Source organism: Mandrillus leucophaeus, unplaced genomic scaffold (genome assembly GCF_000951045.1).
Source record: "Mandrillus leucophaeus isolate KB7577 unplaced genomic scaffold, Mleu.le_1.0 Scaffold77, whole genome shotgun sequence".
NCBI classification, from domain to species: domain Eukaryota; kingdom Metazoa; phylum Chordata; class Mammalia; order Primates; family Cercopithecidae; genus Mandrillus; species Mandrillus leucophaeus.
Window position 1 is genome coordinate 6,146,995 of NW_012108363.1, and position 17,570 is coordinate 6,164,564.

Genomic DNA, 17,570 nt, shown 5'->3' on the forward strand with positions numbered 1-17,570 from the left:
TTTTTTTTTTTTTTTTTTTTCAGACAGAGCCTCTCTCAGCTGCCCAGTCTGGAGTGCAGTGGCGCGATCTCGGCTCACTGCAACCTCCACCTCCCAGGTTCAAGCGATTCTCCAGCCTCCTGAGTAGCTGGGACTACAGGCGTGCACCACCAAGCCCAGCTAATTTTTGTATTTTTAGTAGAGATGGGGTTTCACTATGTTGGCCAGGATGGTCTCGATCTCTTGACCTCATGATCCACCCGTCTCGGCCTCTCAAAGTGCTGGAATTACAGGCGTGAGCTACCACGCCCAGCCAATAAATATTTTTTAAAAGTTCTTCAGGGAGAAGGAAATTGATATAGGGTCAGAAACTTAGGTTTGCATAAAGAAAAAATGAGCAACAGAGAATAAATAAATGACAATAAAATTGAAACTTTTATTTTTCCTATTCTTAATTCTTCTAAGGGATAACATTGTGTTCCAAATAATAATAGCAACAATGTATTCAATTATAAATGTTTATGTATACATGTGCATGATTATCTGTTAGAGAAATGAATCACAGCAATAATACAAGGAATGGGAGGAATTAGGACTATTTTCTTATTATAAGGTATTCACACTACCCAGGAAGTGGTACAGTGTTATTTGGAAGTGGACTTGGATTAGTTGTAAATATATTTTCCAAACCCTAGGACAACCTGATATGCTAAAAAAGGAGAGAAAATAGAATCATAAAAATGCTCAAAGCCACAGAAGCCAGAGAAAATATGAAAGACAAAAATAGGAACACAGAATAAGGGCAACATATAGAAAACAGTAACAAATATGATAGGTAATAGTTCATCTATATCAACAATCACTTTAGATGTCAAAGGTCTAAATATATCAATTAGAAGACAGTTCAGAGTAGATCAAAAAAGAAGACTCAACTATATGTCATCTGTAATAAACTCAACTTTAAATATAAAGACACACATAGATTAAAAGGAAAGGGATAGAGAAAAATACACTCTGCAAATACTAATCAAAAGTGATTGTAGTGTAACAGAGCAGACTTCAGAGCAAGGAATAAAGGGGGACATCATATAGTGATGAAGGTGTCAATATTCCAGGAAGACATAACAGTCCTTAAAGTGTATGCACCTAACAGAGAGCATCAAATTATGTGAGGCAAAAGCTGATAGAACAACAAGGAGAAATAGATGAAGGCACTATTATAGTCGAGGACCTCAGTGTTCCTCTGTTGGTAACAGGTAGATAAAGCAGGCAGAGTATCAGTAAGGGCATAGTTGAACCCAATAGTACTTCATTCAACAACAGCAGATTCATACATTCTCAAGACATCATGGAACATTCACCAGGATAAACCCCATTCTCAGCCATAAAACACACCGTAACAAATTTAAAAGAATAGAAAGTATACAAAGGCTGCAGTCAGATTTCAACTGAATGAAATTAGAAATCAATAACAGAAAAATAGGTGGAAAATCCCCAGATACTTGGAGATTTAAAAAAATACTTTCACTGGGGATGGTGGCTTATGCTTGTGTAATCCCAGCAATTTGGGAGGCTAAGGCAGATGTATTGTTTGAGGCCAGGAGTTCAAGACCAGCCTGGCCAACACGGTGAAACTCTGTCTCTGCTAAAAATACAAAAAATTAGCTGGGTGTTGTGGCACATGCCTGTAGTCCCAGCTACCCCAGAGGCTGAGGCAGGAGAATCACTTGAACCTGGGAGGCAGAGGCTGCAGTGAGCCGAGATAGAGCTCCTGCACATTACCAATGTTTAACTGTTTCTGACCTACAAAGTCAACACTTCCTGATAGTTTAACCTAAGATCTCTTCATGGGACTGTTCTGGGCATTAAATGAGATGATGTAGGCACTGTGCTTGGAACCAATCAGGGTGCTCCATATATGATAGTTGTTGTTATGCACCATGTTGGGGACAGTACCCAATGTTGACAAATCAAAGGACATGAGTCATATGTCAAGAAACTTGATCCTCCTCTGTAATCAGTCACTTAATTTACTTGTCAGTTCCTACCAGCTCCTTTCTTTTATGCCCCTCCCCCTACCATAATTGTTATAATGGAAACCCTATCTCAGACTCTCTGTAGAGTTTAGCAGATGCTGGGAACATAATAGATATTCAGTGAATGCTTGCTGAATGAATGATTTCAAGAGCTTTGTGAGTTATCCAGGGTTTAGGGAGATTTGCTTCTTCTGGGAATTATTTTAAAAAACAGAAATAAAGACTAAAGTCTTTACTATATTGATAAAACATGAGTAAAAGACTCTCTTTAGGCTTTAATTCCTTTCATCAAAATGGATATAATCATCCTACCTGGCTACATCATGGAGTATTTGAAGAGCAAGATAATTGTTAAGAAACTACACATCCATTACAGTGGCTAAAATCAAAAGAACTTGCAATACCAAGTGCTGACAAGGAAGCAGAGCAACCAGAACTTTCACACCTTGCTTGTGGGAAGGCAAAGTTGTACAACCACCTTGGAAAATATTTTTTGCAGTTCCTTGTAAAGTTAAACATATACTTAACAACAATACCCAGCGGAATTGCTTTCACCCTATGGAAACGAAAGATTGTGTTCACATAAAACCTGAATATATATATAGTGACTTTATTCATAATCAACCAAAACTGAAACACCCAAATATCCTTCACGGGTGACCGAATAAACTGACAATGACACATCTATACAATGGAGTACTACTGAATGATAAAAAGGCAGGAAATATTGATAATGCAGTGACCTGGATGAATCTTAAATGCACTATGCTAAGTGAAAGAAACCATATCCAGAGTCTATATCCTGTGTGCTTCCGTTTATATGACATCTGGAAAAGGCAACTTGAGAAGGACATAAAATAGACCAGTGATTTCAGGAGTGAGGGGAGTGGCTGAATGCAAAGAGATAGGAGGAAAGTTTTTGGTGTGGTCTTGATCTGCAAGTGGTTATTCCACGGTGTGTGCTTGTCAAAGCTCATGGAACCATAGATTTAAAAAACAGAGAATGTTAATGTATGTAAATTATACCTAAGTAAACAGAACTTTAAAGAGCAAGTTGCTGAGAAAATGGTTCACAAAGCAAAGTTATCACAGGTCCAACATTATTCCCATAACAGGGACACAACAAAGATGATTCTTCAATGAGGGGCTTGGAAGTTTGAGCGGAGCCAGGATGAGATAATTATTATTAATTGTTTAACTTCTAATTTGTTTAATTAAACATTGATTGTGCCTCCCAAATGCTGGAGGGCTGAGTGAAGAACAAGGTCCAGCTCCTATTCACAAGGGGCTCACAATCTAGGGCGAGGGGATAGGAAAAAGACAATAATAGTATAAGATGACCATTATCATTGATAGTAATTAGAGAACAAGTATAAAATTAGACTCTTCACACATTATACAACAAAAAGCACAAGCTAGGCGTTATAAATAACACCCCACCTCTCAGTACTTATTAGCAGTAGAAGGAGGGTAATACTGACTAGCATTCATTGACTGCCTACTATGTGATGGGTGCTATTCTAAATACCCATTTAAGCCTCACAAAAACTGTCATTATTATTGTCCTTTATAGATGAGACAACAGCATCACAGAAAAATTTAGTGGCCCAAGTTCACATAGCTAAGAAGGGACAGAAAAGGGATTTAATCCCTGGCAGAATGGCCACTTCCTAGCCATAATATTAATAGTATACTCTAGCTAGAGATGACCAGTGACCTGTGTCACTTCAACTCCCACATTCTGGAACTGGTTGCTATAACTTCGGCTCAGTTTTCCCATCGTCAGAGGAGAAGGTCAGCCGTATATACAGAGGTCAAGTTTGCAAAACTCTGTTTAAGATACCAGGAAAAACTCTTTTTCCTTTTGTGTTCCTTTCTGTATTTAACATTTACCCGCCCTCCCATGACTAAAGTAATATAGTTATGTGCCATATAATGACATTTCAGTCAATGAGGGACCAGATGCCTGATCCCATAAGACTGAAATATTTCTGTCCCCTAGTGGCATCATAGCCCGTCGTAGCACACTGCGTTGTACTTTCTATGTTTAGATGCACAAGTACTTACAATTGTGTTACAGTTGCCTACAGTATTCAGTACAGTAGGATGCTATACAGGTTTGTCACCCAGGAGCAATAGGCTACACCATATAGCCTGGTTGTATGATAGGCTATGCCATCTAGGTTTGTGTAAGTGCACCCTATGATGTTCCCATGACAAAATCGCCTAATGATGTGTCTCAGAATGTATCCCTGTCATTAAGCAATGCCTGACTGTACTTCATTATTGTAGAAAATGAAAGAGAGAGAAAGAACACACAGGAAAACAAAACCAAACAAAAAAACCCTGTCATCCATAGTTTTACCATGCAGAGGTTACTACTGTTAACATTATGACATGCTTCCTTCAAGTCTTTTTAGAAATGTCTTTTATTTACATAGCTGAGATCATACTTAAATGTAATTTTGGACCCTGCTTTTTTTCACCTACCATCAGAGCAGAAACTCCCATCATTTTAAGTGGCTGCATAATAATCCATCTTATGGATAGTCTATAATTTATGAACTGTTCTTTCACAGTTGAATATTTAGGTTGTTTCCAATATTTTCACTATTATAAATAACACCATTATGAGCATTCTAGTCCATAAATCTGTGTGTGCATTGCAGATTATTTTTTTAGGATAGTTTCCCAGAAATGTAATTACTAGGTTAAATGTCATGAATATTTCAAAGATTATGTAGCGACTTAATACTCTTTATAAATAACATATACGTTCTTTACAAATACATGGGAAGGCTTCTACAAGGTCAAAGTTGTATATATACCCGTTCCTGTGGATAAGTGGGGAGGAGGAGTAGGATGAGACTACACTGGGAACTCTGTGATTCCTTGATTGTGCATGAACCACTGGACTTTTTGTCTTGTGAGCTACCTCCCAATTTTCAGGCCTACATACTGATTAAATATTGATCAGCCGAGTGCCAGCAAAGGGAAGGGAACTTCGAGTATGGAGTTTGTATGTCTTTTGCAAGGAGACCTGTCTACAGAGTCAGTTAGGCATGGCACTTCAGCATTTTCCACTTGTCACGGAACTTTCACTCCCATCATCGCAATTGCTCGTCACAGCTCCTGGGTGACATGCATTGGGGGCAGCCATTCCTGTTCCCAAGTTGTTCAGCAGAAACTCAGTCCCAGAAAGGAGAAGTGACTCACCCAAGGTCACAGAACTGGTTGGAGAGAAAACTGGGACTAGAATTGTAGTCTCATGGCTCTAGGGTTATAGCCATAATTATAGACTACATTTGTCTCTCCCAGCCCCCAAATTCATAAGTTGGAATCCTAACCCCCAATGTGACTGGATTTGGAGATGGGGCTTCTAAGGAGGTAATGAAGGTTAAATGAGGTCATGAGGGTGGGGCCCTACTCCGATAGGACTGATGTCCTTATAATAAGAGGAAGAGAGGCTGGGTGCCTGTAATCCCAGCACTTTGGGAGGCTGAGGCGGGTGAATGACTTGAGGTCAGGAGTTCGAGACCAACCTGGCCAACATGGTGAAATCCCATCTCTACTAAAAGTACAAAAAATTAGCTGGGCATGGTGGTACACACCTGTAATCCCAGCTACTTGGGAGGCTGAGACAGGAGAATTGTTTAACCTGGGAGATGGAGGTTGCAGTGAGCTGAGATTGTGCCACTGTACTCCAGCCTGGGTGACAGAGCAAGACTTCATCTCAAAAATAAAATAAAATAAAATAAAATAAAATAAAATAAAATAAAATAAAATAATAAGAGGAAGAGACCCATCCCCTCCACTCTCTCTCTGTCTCACTGAATGTGCAGAGAAGAGGCCATGTGAGGGCACAGTGAGGAGGTGACCATTCTACAGGCCAGGAACAGAGGCCTTGCCAGAAAGCAAGCCTGATGGGAGCTTGAGCTTGGACTTCTAACCCCCAGAACTGTGAGAAAATAAATTTCTGGCCGGGTGTGGTCACTCTTGCCCATAATCCCAGCACTTTGGGAGGCTGAGGAGGGAGGATTGCTTGAGCCCAGGAGTTTGAGACCAGCCTCGTCTACATGGCAAAATCCCATCTCAACAAAAATTAGCCAGGTGTGGTGGTGTGCACCTATAGTCCTAGCTACTCGGGAAGCAGAAGGATTGCTTGAGCCTGGGAGGTAGAGGTTGTAGTGAGCTAAGATTGCACCACTGCACTCCAGCCTGGGCAACAGAGAGAGACTCTGTCTCAAAAAAAAAAAAAAAAAAATCTGTTGTTTAAGCCACCAGTTTGTGGTATTTTGTTTTGGCAGCCTTAGCAGACTAATACAGGTTTTGATACTGAGAAGTCAGCTATGCTATAACAAAATACCTAAAAATGCGGAAGTTAGTTTGGAACCGAGTAATGGGTAAAGGCTGGATGAGCTCTGAGGTGCATGCTAGAAAAAGCCAAGATTGCTTTGAAGGACTATTGATAGAAGTGTAGATGTAGCACACATATGTTTATTGCGGCACTATTCACAATAGCAAAGACTTGGAATCAACCCAAATGTCCATCAGTGACAGACTGGATTAAGAAAATGTGGCACATTTACACCATGGAATACTATGCAGCCATAAAAAAGGATGAGTTCATGTCCTTTGTAGGGATATGGATGCAGCTGGAAACCATCATTCTCAGCAAACTATCGCAAGAACAGAAAACCAAATACCGCATGTTCTCACTCATAGGTGGGAATTAAACAGTGAGATCTCTTGGACACAGGAAGGGGAACATCACACACCAGGGCCTATTGTGGAGAGGGGGTAGGGGGGAGGGATAGCATTAGGAGATATACCTAATGTAAATGACAAGTTAATGGGTGCAGCACACCAACATGGCACATGTATACATATGTAACAAACCTGCACATTGTGCACATGCACCCTAGAACTTAAAGTATGAAAAAAAAAAAAAAAAAGAAGTGTAGATGTTAAAGGTGATTCTGACCAGGGCTCAGGGAGACAGGAGGAGACCTGTAGAGAAAGCTTCTCTCATCTTGGAGAATGCATATATCGTCAGGAACAGAATATTAGTAGAAACACGAATATTAAGAGCTATTCTGGTGAGGTCTATGATGGAAATGAGGAACGTGTTATTGGAAACTGGAGGAAAGGTGATTCTCGTGTAGGGGCTAAGAGAAAACTTCCCCTTTGCCCTCTGAAGTTTCAGCAAAAAATCAACTCACAAAAGGCAGATTAACTGGAGACAATGCATACACATTTATTAGCATGCATGGGAGAGAATCACAGAGTGACTGTCCAATATCCCATTGGGGTACGGATGTTTATACACCCTACTTCTTAGGGGAAAGGGAGATAGGGAAGTGTGGATGATTTCAGGGGGATAGTACATGATTTTTAGGGGAATTCGGTGGGCTTGAAGAACATACAATGGCCTAGGACAGAGTCTTTTGGCCCACAGACCTGACAAGGGTTTGTGACAAAACTCTATTCAGGTGTGTTGACAGACTCCAGAATGCAGCTAATGAAAACACAGGGAAGGCACCCGAGACAGTGGTTGTCTTCTTTGGCAGGTCCAGACTTTAGGCAGATAAGGGAATTTCAGAGAACAACTTCATCCTGTGCTTTGGGAGAGACAAAGGATTGAGAGACAGGAGAGTGTGGGGAAAGGTCAAAGAGACGTGAAGCCTTCTTTAGTTTAATGTGTCAAAGTGCCATATCTTGGGATATTGGTTTCTGAACCCCAGTACTACTTATAACATGGCAAAGGGTTCAGCTGAATTGCTGTGATATTATGATATATATGTATATTGGTTTTCATCTATGTTTCCTGGCTCATAACTCCCATAGCCCTTGTTATAGTCTTTTGTTGTGATATTGGGGCACTTTAGGTCTCAGAAACAGGTGCCAGGAAACAGAATCTGACCACCTTCTGCCCTTCCTTCACCTGCCTACAGCAGGACTATAATCTAACTGTGGGTCATAGACTCTCACTGCAGAGAGGAGCCTGCCCTATACTCTTTATTTTTTACTTTTAAAATATAGAATGCATCATGAGTTTTCATGTTATCCTTGCACAGGAGCCAGGCTGATCTCTATATCTTTCCAATTTAATAGACGTAGTGCTGAAGCAAGCTGCCCTATACTCTTGAGGAAGGAATGTTGCACAGAGAGGTCAAGAAGAATCTGAAGACACAGGCCTTGCTGGGTTTATGTAAACAAGTGCTTCCCTGAGTTCTGTGAGCTGCTCCAGTAAATTAATTAAACCCAAAGAGGTGTCCTGGGAACCCCAATTGGAAGTCAGTCGGTCAGAAGTTCTGGAAGCCCAGACTTGTGACTGGTGTCTAAAGGGGGCCCAATCTTGGAAACTGAGCCCTCAACCTGTGGGATCTGATGCGATCTGTAGGTGGGTAGTGTCTGAATTGATTACTGCTTGGTGCGTGGGGAAAGCCCCCACATCTTTGATCACAGAAGTCCTCTCTGTTGATTGTTGTTGTGTTGAGTGAGAGAAAAGGAAAAAGCACTTTGAGTTTGTGTTTTGTCCACCACCAACTGTGTTCTAGTGTTTTGTGGAAAGTAGAAATTGCAAGTGATGAACTTAAATATTTAGCTGCAGAGATTTCCAAAGTGTTGAAGATGAGGCCTGGCTTCTCCTTGGTACTTACGTAAAAAGTGAGTGGACGGAGATAAATGGAAGGAATTGCTAAGCAAAAAGGAAACAGAACTTGAAGATTTGGAAAATTATCGGCCTATTCATCTCACAAAACATGAAAAAGGATTTTCTGGAGAGAACGCTAAGGGTGTGGATGGACAATAACCCACGGAGCTAATCAGCCATCTCATTTGAAGCTAGAAATAGAGATGGGTTTTACCAGCAAAGACATTGCCAGTTTAGACCAAAAGGAGTAAAGACAGGATGAAACAAAGGAAGGCTTTTAGAATTTTGTTCTATAGGACAGGATAATACAGCTTGCTTCATTCTTTAAGAAAAATGATTCACAGATCATCAGGGTTGCCACTCCCACCACAGCGGGCTGTTGGGGAGGCAGGGAGTGAAAGGGTGGAGTCTCCTTCTCTTAAGCAGGCCAGGCTGCCCCTGCCCAGTGCCTTGCGGTAGAGGACTGTGGCAAAGAGCTATGGTGCTGGCCACTGCCTAGTGCTGTGGGGGTGACACTGCTGACCCAGTGGGCCTACAGGGCAGAACATCCAGCCAAAGAGGATTGTTGAAGAACTTTAAGATCTGATGGAATTTGCCTTGCTAGATTTTGCACTTTTGGGGACGTCACCTTGTTCTTTTCGGCATCTCTCTTTTGGAATCAGCACGTCTATCCTATGCCTGTCCCACCACGTTGTATTTGGAAGCTGAGAGGAATTTTGCCTCAGGATGAATCAAACTTCAAGTCTCACCCATATCTAATACAGATGACATTTAGACACTTCAGACTTAGAATTAATGCTGGAATGAGTGAAGATGTTTGGGCTGCTGGGATGGGGTGAATGTATTCTGCATGTGAGAAGTGTAAAAGGAAAATAAATCTTAGGACCCCCAAATCACTAAGCCAAGGGAAAAGTTAAGCTGGGAACAACGTCAGGCAAACCTGCCTCCCATTTTATTCTTTTCTTTTTTTTTTTGAAATGGGGTCTCACTCTGTTGCCCAGGCTGGAGTGCAGTGGCATGATCTTGGCTCACTGCAACCTCTACTTCCCCGAGGTTTAAGCAATCTCCTGCCTCAGCCTCCTGAGTAGCTGGTATTACAGGTGTGCCACCATGCCCCGCTAATTTTTTTGTATTTTCAGTAGAGACAGGGTTTTGCCACATTGGTCAGACTGGTCTCTAATTCTTGACCTCAGGTGATCTGTCCGCCTTGGCCTCCCAAAGTGCTGGGATTAGAGGCATAAGCCACAGCGCCAGGACACCATTTTATTCTTAAATAAGATAGCTACAAAGATAAACAGCTCTATAGCTTCCTCACAATTTTCACACAAGGAAATTCCTTGTGGACAAAGGACAGACAGAACTTAAAGTCATCCCTCTGAGGCTCGCGCGGGAAACAAATGCATATCTGATTGCTTCTTCTGCCCTATTGTTTATGTAAAAATGCAGATTCACTGAGCTAGACTAAATTGTGTATTCAGCGGAAGGTTGATCAAGGACTCAAAAGAACGTAACCTCTTCTGTTTCTTATCTACTTATAACCTGGAAGCACCACCCCTTCTGTAGCTTGGAGTTTTCTCACCTTACCGGACCCGGAAGCAATGTACATCCTACACATATTGATTGATGTCTCATGTCTCCCCAAAATATATAAAAGGAAGCTGTACCCCGACCGCCCTGGGCACGTGTTGGGACCTCCTGAGGCTGTGTCACGAGCACGTTCTTAATCCTGGCAAAATTAACCTTCTAAATTGACTGAGACCTATCTCACATATTTTGGGTTCACAGAAGGATACGAATTTTATGGCAGCTGGAGGAGACTAACAGAGGCCCAAACGACATTAACGGCCAGAACCACATCTTTTATTTCCCTCATGGATGCCCATGAGTAGGGTTTGATAGGCCTGCCTATCCATCATCTTCAGGAGTGCCTCGCCCTCTCTGACACACAGCACTTCTCTAGTCAACCTGGGTTTGACTAAAGAGGCTCAGAAAAAGGACGAGGGTTTGAGACTGGGTTTCTAGAACGAGGCTTTGCTAAAACTTGCTAAGGGATCTTAGGCAAGTCTCTATCAGTTTCCCCACCTGGAAAATAAGGTGTGTTGCATCAGGCTCTGGAGTTAGACGGATGTGGGTTTGAATCCAGGCGCTGGCATTAGCTGTGTAACCTTGGACAAGTGGTTTAGCCTCTCAGGTTTGATTTCCTCATTTCTAAAACAGGGATAGTACTAGTATCCACCCCATGGGATTATTGGGCTAATGAAAAGAGATAATGTATGCAGAGTCCCTGGATAAGTTATTTTCTTCGATTAAATAAGTGAATATGTGTAAAGTGCTGAAGACGGTGTTTGACACTTAGCGTTTTATCAGTCTTAGCTATCATGATTTTCTTATTCTAGTACATAGAAAGTCCTCAATAAGTAACAGTAATTATTATTATTTTTGGTTTCATCTCCCTGCGTTTCCCTCCAAAACCCTAACTATCCCCAATTCTGGTTTTCTCCCCCAATGCAGCCCAAGGGTTTTCACGTCCCAGTGCGATTGTCTGGGCTGTTTCCTCCGCCTGATGTTCCATTGCTCCTCCCGATCTCAGATGTCTTCTCCTCTGGGATTCCTCTGGTCTTCACCACTCCCTCCTCCCAGGCAGAAGGAATGGCTCCTGGATTTGCGTCCTGCTCAAAAAAAAAAAAAAAAAAAAAAGTCCATAGAGCGCTTAGTTCTTTGTGCCTGGTGGTTGGGTTAACTCTTTCTGAGCCTGCCTACGAGAGTGGCGGCCTCTGGGGCACGGCGCTGGGTGAGTCTCCTCTGAGTGTCACCCAAGGCGTCTGGCACCGTGCGGGACAGTAAACGGACCGCTGTGCGGAGAGGGGTCCAGTTTAACTCCTAGAAGCTCGAGTCCCCGACCCTCTACGGGCCGAGTCCACCACGAATCCCTCCTCCTTGGGGGCTCGGATTCTCCCTTCCCCGCGGTCTCCTTCACCTGAGCCTGCCCTGCTCCCCCGAGTCTCGCCAGCTCCTCCCCGGCCGCTCCCTGCAGCCCCCTCCGGGCGGGAGCCTCCCCTCCTCCATCCCCTGGCGGAGCCCCGCGGGGCTGGGGGCGGAGCGTCTCGGCTGAGGGCTAGGAGTCGGGTGGGGAGGCGCGGGGCGAGCCGGGGGGTTCCAGACGCGCCTCCACCGCCGCCGGGCCGGAGGCAGGCATGGCTGAGGGCGTGTGATCGCGGAGCGCTGAGGGCCGCCGCCACCATGCCAGGGGGCGCAGGCGCCGCCCGGCTCTGCTTGCTGGCGCTCGCCCTGCAGCTCCTCCGGCCGCGGGCGGCGCGGGAGCCTGGATGGACAAGTAAGTGGCCAGGCGCTGGGGGATGGAGGCTGGGTGGCCCGGAGATCTGGGTGGCCCGGAGACCTGGGAGTCGCCCTGCGGGTCCGGAGCGCTGGGACCGCGACCCCTGCGCCTCCCGCAACTCTGCGGGGCCTGCGCCCCCGCCGCCTCCAGCCTGGGAACCCGGGCTTTGTTCCCACGTTGTGCGCCCTGGGAGGTGGCGGAGGTTGGGGAAACCTGGCACAGCCAGAAAACAGCGGGTCCGTTCAGGGGCTTGCCTTCCCCTGTCGCCTTCTCCTTCCTCTGTTTTTCTGCTTTTGGCTTCTCTTTCCGCCGTTCTCGCGGCTTATCCTCCTCCGTTTTCTCACGGTCCCTCGTGTCCGCTCCGCCTCTCTCTCTGTCCTTCTCTCTACCGCCCGCTGCACTCGCCAGCGCCGAGCATCCCGAGCGCCCTGCCCATGTGGCCTGGGAGCGGCTTCCTGGGACCAGGCTCGGTGCCTGCCACACTGGTGGGGTAGGACATAAAATGCCCGCGGGAGACTGTGGTGGCTTTGGCTGGGGGATGGCTCGCTGGGTATCTCCAGCCGTACACTTCGGATCCCTGAGCAGGCAGGAGCCCTACCGAAGGCCAAGTCAAACGCACCCATTTCACAGATGGGGAAACCGAGGCCCACGAAAGGGAAAGGACTTGCCCATGGCCATGCTACGGGTTGAGGTCCGCGGTGGCACTGTAAACCAGGGCTGTCTTTCCACGCCAACCCGACGGCCGCCTTCTTTGGTCCTCAGTTTCCCCTTCTGTGAAGCGAAGGGGTCGGACTGGATGTTTCCAGCTTAGATGCCGGGTGATGTCCGTGTTTCTCACGACTAGTTTCCCAGACACCAACCCCCTCCCCGGCCCCATCCCTCGGGGGCTCTACGCAGATTTCGCGGAAGGAATGGTCCCGGGGGGCTGTGCCCGCGTTCAGTCATTATGACCGGAGAAGGCTTAGCCCTGGCTCCACCGCTGCAGACGGGCTGGGCTGACTCCAGACTGCTGCCTGGGGGACCAAGAGTCAGCGTTTTCAAATAAAGCGAGCACCGGCGGGGCGGGGTGGGCTGGCTGGCCCCCCGAGACGCCTCAAACCCAGAGGCTGAGAGCTCTTTCGACAGTTCAGAACTTCCAGGGGCCGAGGTCGGGCGGTCCTTCCAAAGAACTCAAAGGAACCGCCCTTTGAGCTATTGTACCGAAGGGGAAACTGAGGCACAGGAGGTTCGAGGGTAGCACCAGGCCTGTGTCAGTGCTTAGTTCAGGAGAAAAGCATGAAGAAAGACAAGGGAAGCAAGTTACTGGTCCTAGCACAGGCGCCTTCTCTGAGTTCTGAGTCCTTGGAGACCACTTGCTGTAGAATATCTGGGAAATAATGAAAAGTGTAAAAGAAATAAAATGATCTGCAACCCCCAAATCCACAGTTGCTATTGATATTTTTTTCCCCTCCCCATTCTTTGTGTGTTCCTATGGATATATATTGATAAAATTGGAACCATACCATAAGTACAGTTTCCTGTCTTGCATTTTTCACTTCACGCCATGAGCATTTTCCACATCATTAAATTCTCTGGAAAACATGATTTTAATGACTCTATACAAAGTTTTCAAAAGTTAAAAACACGACTCATACAAATGCGGCCAAGATTTATTCAACTCATTAATGAGGTAGCAAACAGGACAGTAAAGCTGATTCAGGGAGCATTAGAAAGGGGTGATACAAGCATTGGAGAAAGAATGTTGAAATCCTGTGACCCAGGACAGATGCAGAAATGGTGGATGCCCCATGAAGCAAAACCATAATTCTTGGTTTCCTTTCTTTTTTAATTTCCCTCTTTCGTTTCCCCCTCCCCTCCCCTCCCCTCCCCTCCCCTCCCCTCTCCATCTGTTGCCCAGGCTGGCGTGCAGTGGTGGGATCTGGGCTCTCTGCAATCTCTGCCTCTTGGGTTCAAGCGATTCTCCTGCCTCAGCCTCAGCCTCCTGAGTAGCTGAGCTTACAGGCATGTGCCACCACACCCGGCTAGTTTTTGTGTTTTTAGTAGAGATGAGGTTTCACCATGTTGGCCAGGCTAGTCTGGAATTCCTGACCTGAGGTGATCCACCCACCTAGGCCTCCTAAAGTGCTAGGATTACAGGCGTGAGCCATTGTGCCTGGCCAGGTTATCTTTCTACTATGCTGAAATCACTTACATCTCTGTCAGACAGAAATCTATAGATATATATAGATTATATAACTTCACAGAGTATAGCCTTTGATCAATGGTAAATAAAAAGTCAATGGTACATTCCCCTAGATGATGCAATGATCCATGGATGGGTCTGTTAAACAATGCTCCGATATGACATTGAGAAGACATCTTGCTTGCTCTTTGCCTTATTTCCAAGTTTTGGAGACCTTTTCTTAACATGTACTGTGTTCCTCTTTTGTAGATTGCTTTCACTATTTTTTTTACAATCATAGATACCATTTAATTCAATTAAATGTTCCATTAAATATTATAGAATTCCTTTTCATTTAAAATAATCTAGGCTTATCAGAGCCACCAGGGCAAGGGTGATGCTTGTCTTTTTTTTTTTTTTTTTTTCCTCTGAGACGGAGTCTCTCTCTGTCACTCAGTCTGGAGTGCAATGGAGCAATCTTGGCCTCCCAGATTCAAGGGATTCTCGTGCCTCAGCCTCCTGAGTAGCTGGGATTACAGGCATGCACCACCACACCCAGCTAATTTTCATATTTTTAGTAGACACAGGGTTTCACCTTGTTGGCCAGGCTAGTCTCAAACTCCTGACCTCAGGTGATCCACCCACCTCGGACCTCCAAAGTGCTGAGATTACAGGTGTGAGCCACCATTCCTGCCATTCCTGCTGTATGCTTATCTTGTTCCTCCATGAATATTAAGCACCTCTTCATAGCATGGTACTTGGCACATAGTTAAGTACTCAGAAAATATTTGATAAATATATGAATGCATTGTTTCTAATATTTGCCTGTCTGATGAAGTGGCATTGGTCCAATGAGATTATTTTTAAAATCCATATTGACTGCAAGTGCATTATATTGGTATTCTGAAGGGAATGTTAATAATTACTCACAATCACCACTCTAACAGAACAACTATGGCTGTCTTTTTATCACTCATATTCTGTATGATTGATGTAGTTAATTTAGACAGAATAGATTTTGGAGTCCTCAGCCTCATTCCCAGGAGCACTACGGAGACCAGTCTGTTTAGGTGTTGGGAAATTACCATTTTATTAAGATGGTCTGCAGCCAGTATTTGAGTTCTGCAGCGCCCTGAACAAATCTCTCCTGTAGTTTACATTCTCTTTCTTGCAAAACAGGACTCCTACTTCCTACTTCCCAGGGTTGCCCTAAGCATGAAGGAGAACTGGTTTGGGAGAGAGATTTGGGAAGTAGAAAGTGGAATACAAATGCAAACTTGCCACTAGGAAGCTCCAATTAATGTAACGATGCTCTGCCAAGTAGGAGGTTGACATTGGATATTGACTGTCCACAATAAAGCTGTGAGATGGGCAGGTAGGATCATTGTCTTCAATTTGGCAAGAAAACTAAAGCTCCACGGGAGCAATATTCATGGGCTTGACCTCCAGAATATGCCCAGAATCCCACCGCTTCATTCCTCTCCACTGATGTCATTCTAATCTGAGCCACCATCATCTCTCACCAGGGCTCCAGCATATCTCTAGCCTGGCCTTCCTGCTTCTGCTCTCACTCTCGCCGCTCTGCCTCACCCCACCCCCATTCTCCACCATGCAGGCAGAGTGATCTTTTTCAAACTTAACACAGATCGTATTGCTCTGTATTTAAAACACCCAGTGCCTTCCAAGTCTATTTATAAGAAAATCCAGACACTCCCCATGGTCTCTGCATTATCAGACCCAGGGCTGTCTTGCTGACCATATCTCATACCAACTTCCTCTTTCATTTACTAGCTACCCCCTACCTTATGCTTGTTCCTTCAACAGGCCAAGTTCACTTCTGCTCAGGCAGGGCCATTGTACTTGCTATTTCCTCTACCTGGGGCACTCTTCCCCCAAGTTTTTGTGTGGCTGCCTTCTGGCCCCTCAGGACTCAAATGCCATCTAAGTTGATCATCCTGTTTCAAATAGGCACCCCCTGCTAAATGTCTCTTTATGCCATGACCCCAACTTATTTTCTTCAGGGTACTTAGCACCATCTGAGAACACTTGTTCATTGTCTGTCTCCCACCTCTAGAAGGTAGACTTTACAAGTACAGAGACCTCATGTGTCCTATTTACTACAGTATCACCGACCCCTAGAGTGCCTAGTTCCTAGGAAGTGCCAAGAGCCTGAAATCCAGCAAGTCTTCTAATGACCCAGTGCAGGGGCAGCTCACAGAAAGTGCATGTGTGGCTTAACTGGGGTATAGAGGTCTGGGATTCCAATGGTTTTGCATCTTGTCTTGGCAGGAGGAAGTGGGGAAGGCAGCCCCAAGCTGCAGCATGAACTAATCATACCTCAGTGGAAGACTCCAGAAAGCCCCGTGAGAGAAAAGGTAAGACTCAAAAGACCTCATTTACATTGGCAGGAGTTGACAACTGAGGTTTGGGCTACCTACTCAACTTTCTTAGAATCCCAGTCATCACTATTAGTTCTGTTTCCGGCCCATTCTATCCTCTGGGTGCCCATTTTGGATATCACAGACGGGACTTTCCTTCTTTGTATGACAAACTTCTAGAACACTTCCAAATGCTATTAGTTGAGGAAATGATAATTCACATTAATGCTGACACAAGCTAAGCGCAAATGTGTTGGTGTCACAGAAGTCACTTAGTCTTGATTGGAATTCATTAAATATTGTCATTGTTATTTTTGCTCTGCATAATACATACTTCATTTTCTTGAAGGAATAATGTACTTGGAGAGAAAAAGGATAATAATATAAACTATTTTAATAAGAGGCAGGGTAGAGACCTAGTACTGGGGAATGTATCTTACAATCCAGTAGGCTCCTCTGGCCAGAACACCAGGGAAATGCATAGGCTTTATCAAAGAGATTGGGAAGAAAACAAAACACATTGTCCTGTTCTTGCAGAGAGGACCTGTGCATCTAGAATATTCTTTGTGGTTCTGTTTTTTGTTTTTTGTTTTTTTTGTGTGTGTTTTTGTTTTGTTTGTTTGTTTGTTTTGACAGAGTCTTACTCTGTCGCACAGGCTAGAGTGCAGTGGCATGATCTCGGCTCACTGTAACCTCTGCCTGGCAGGTTCAAGTGATTCTCATGCCTCAGCCTCCGGAGTAGCTGAGATTACACGTGTGCGCTGCAAAGCCAGGCACAGTTTTGTATTTTTTAGTAGAGACGGGGTTTCACCATGTTGTCCAGGGTGGTCTCGAACTCCTGACCTCAAGTGATCTGCCCGCTTTGGCCTCCCAAAGTGTTGGGATTACAGGCGTCAGCCACTGTGCCCCACTGTGATTTTGGTTATTGCAGCCCAAGTGAGACATGAAAGAGCAGGAAAGGAAGATGTGGTTGTTGTGTGCCGGTAACCAGCTCTGTGACCTGCCACTTGCTGAAGTGGTGGAT

The 17,570-nt window shown here is 44.7% G+C and overlaps 1 protein-coding gene across 2 annotated transcripts in view; it reads left to right on the top strand.

Annotated features, from left to right (window-relative positions):
- The first annotated feature begins 11,786 nt into the window (after positions 1 to 11,786).
- ADAM19 (ADAM metallopeptidase domain 19) overlaps positions 11,787 to 17,570 on the top strand; it is a 100,813-nt gene continuing 95,029 nt past the window's right edge. For both annotated transcript variants that reach the window (XM_011966707.1, XM_011966706.1), the window contains exons 1-2: positions 11,787 to 12,004; positions 16,458 to 16,543. In XM_011966707.1, coding sequence (XP_011822097.1) covers positions 11,911 to 12,004; positions 16,458 to 16,543 — 180 coding nt within the window. In that variant the 5' untranslated portion in view covers positions 11,787 to 11,910. The remainder of the gene's footprint in view (positions 12,005 to 16,457; positions 16,544 to 17,570) is intronic.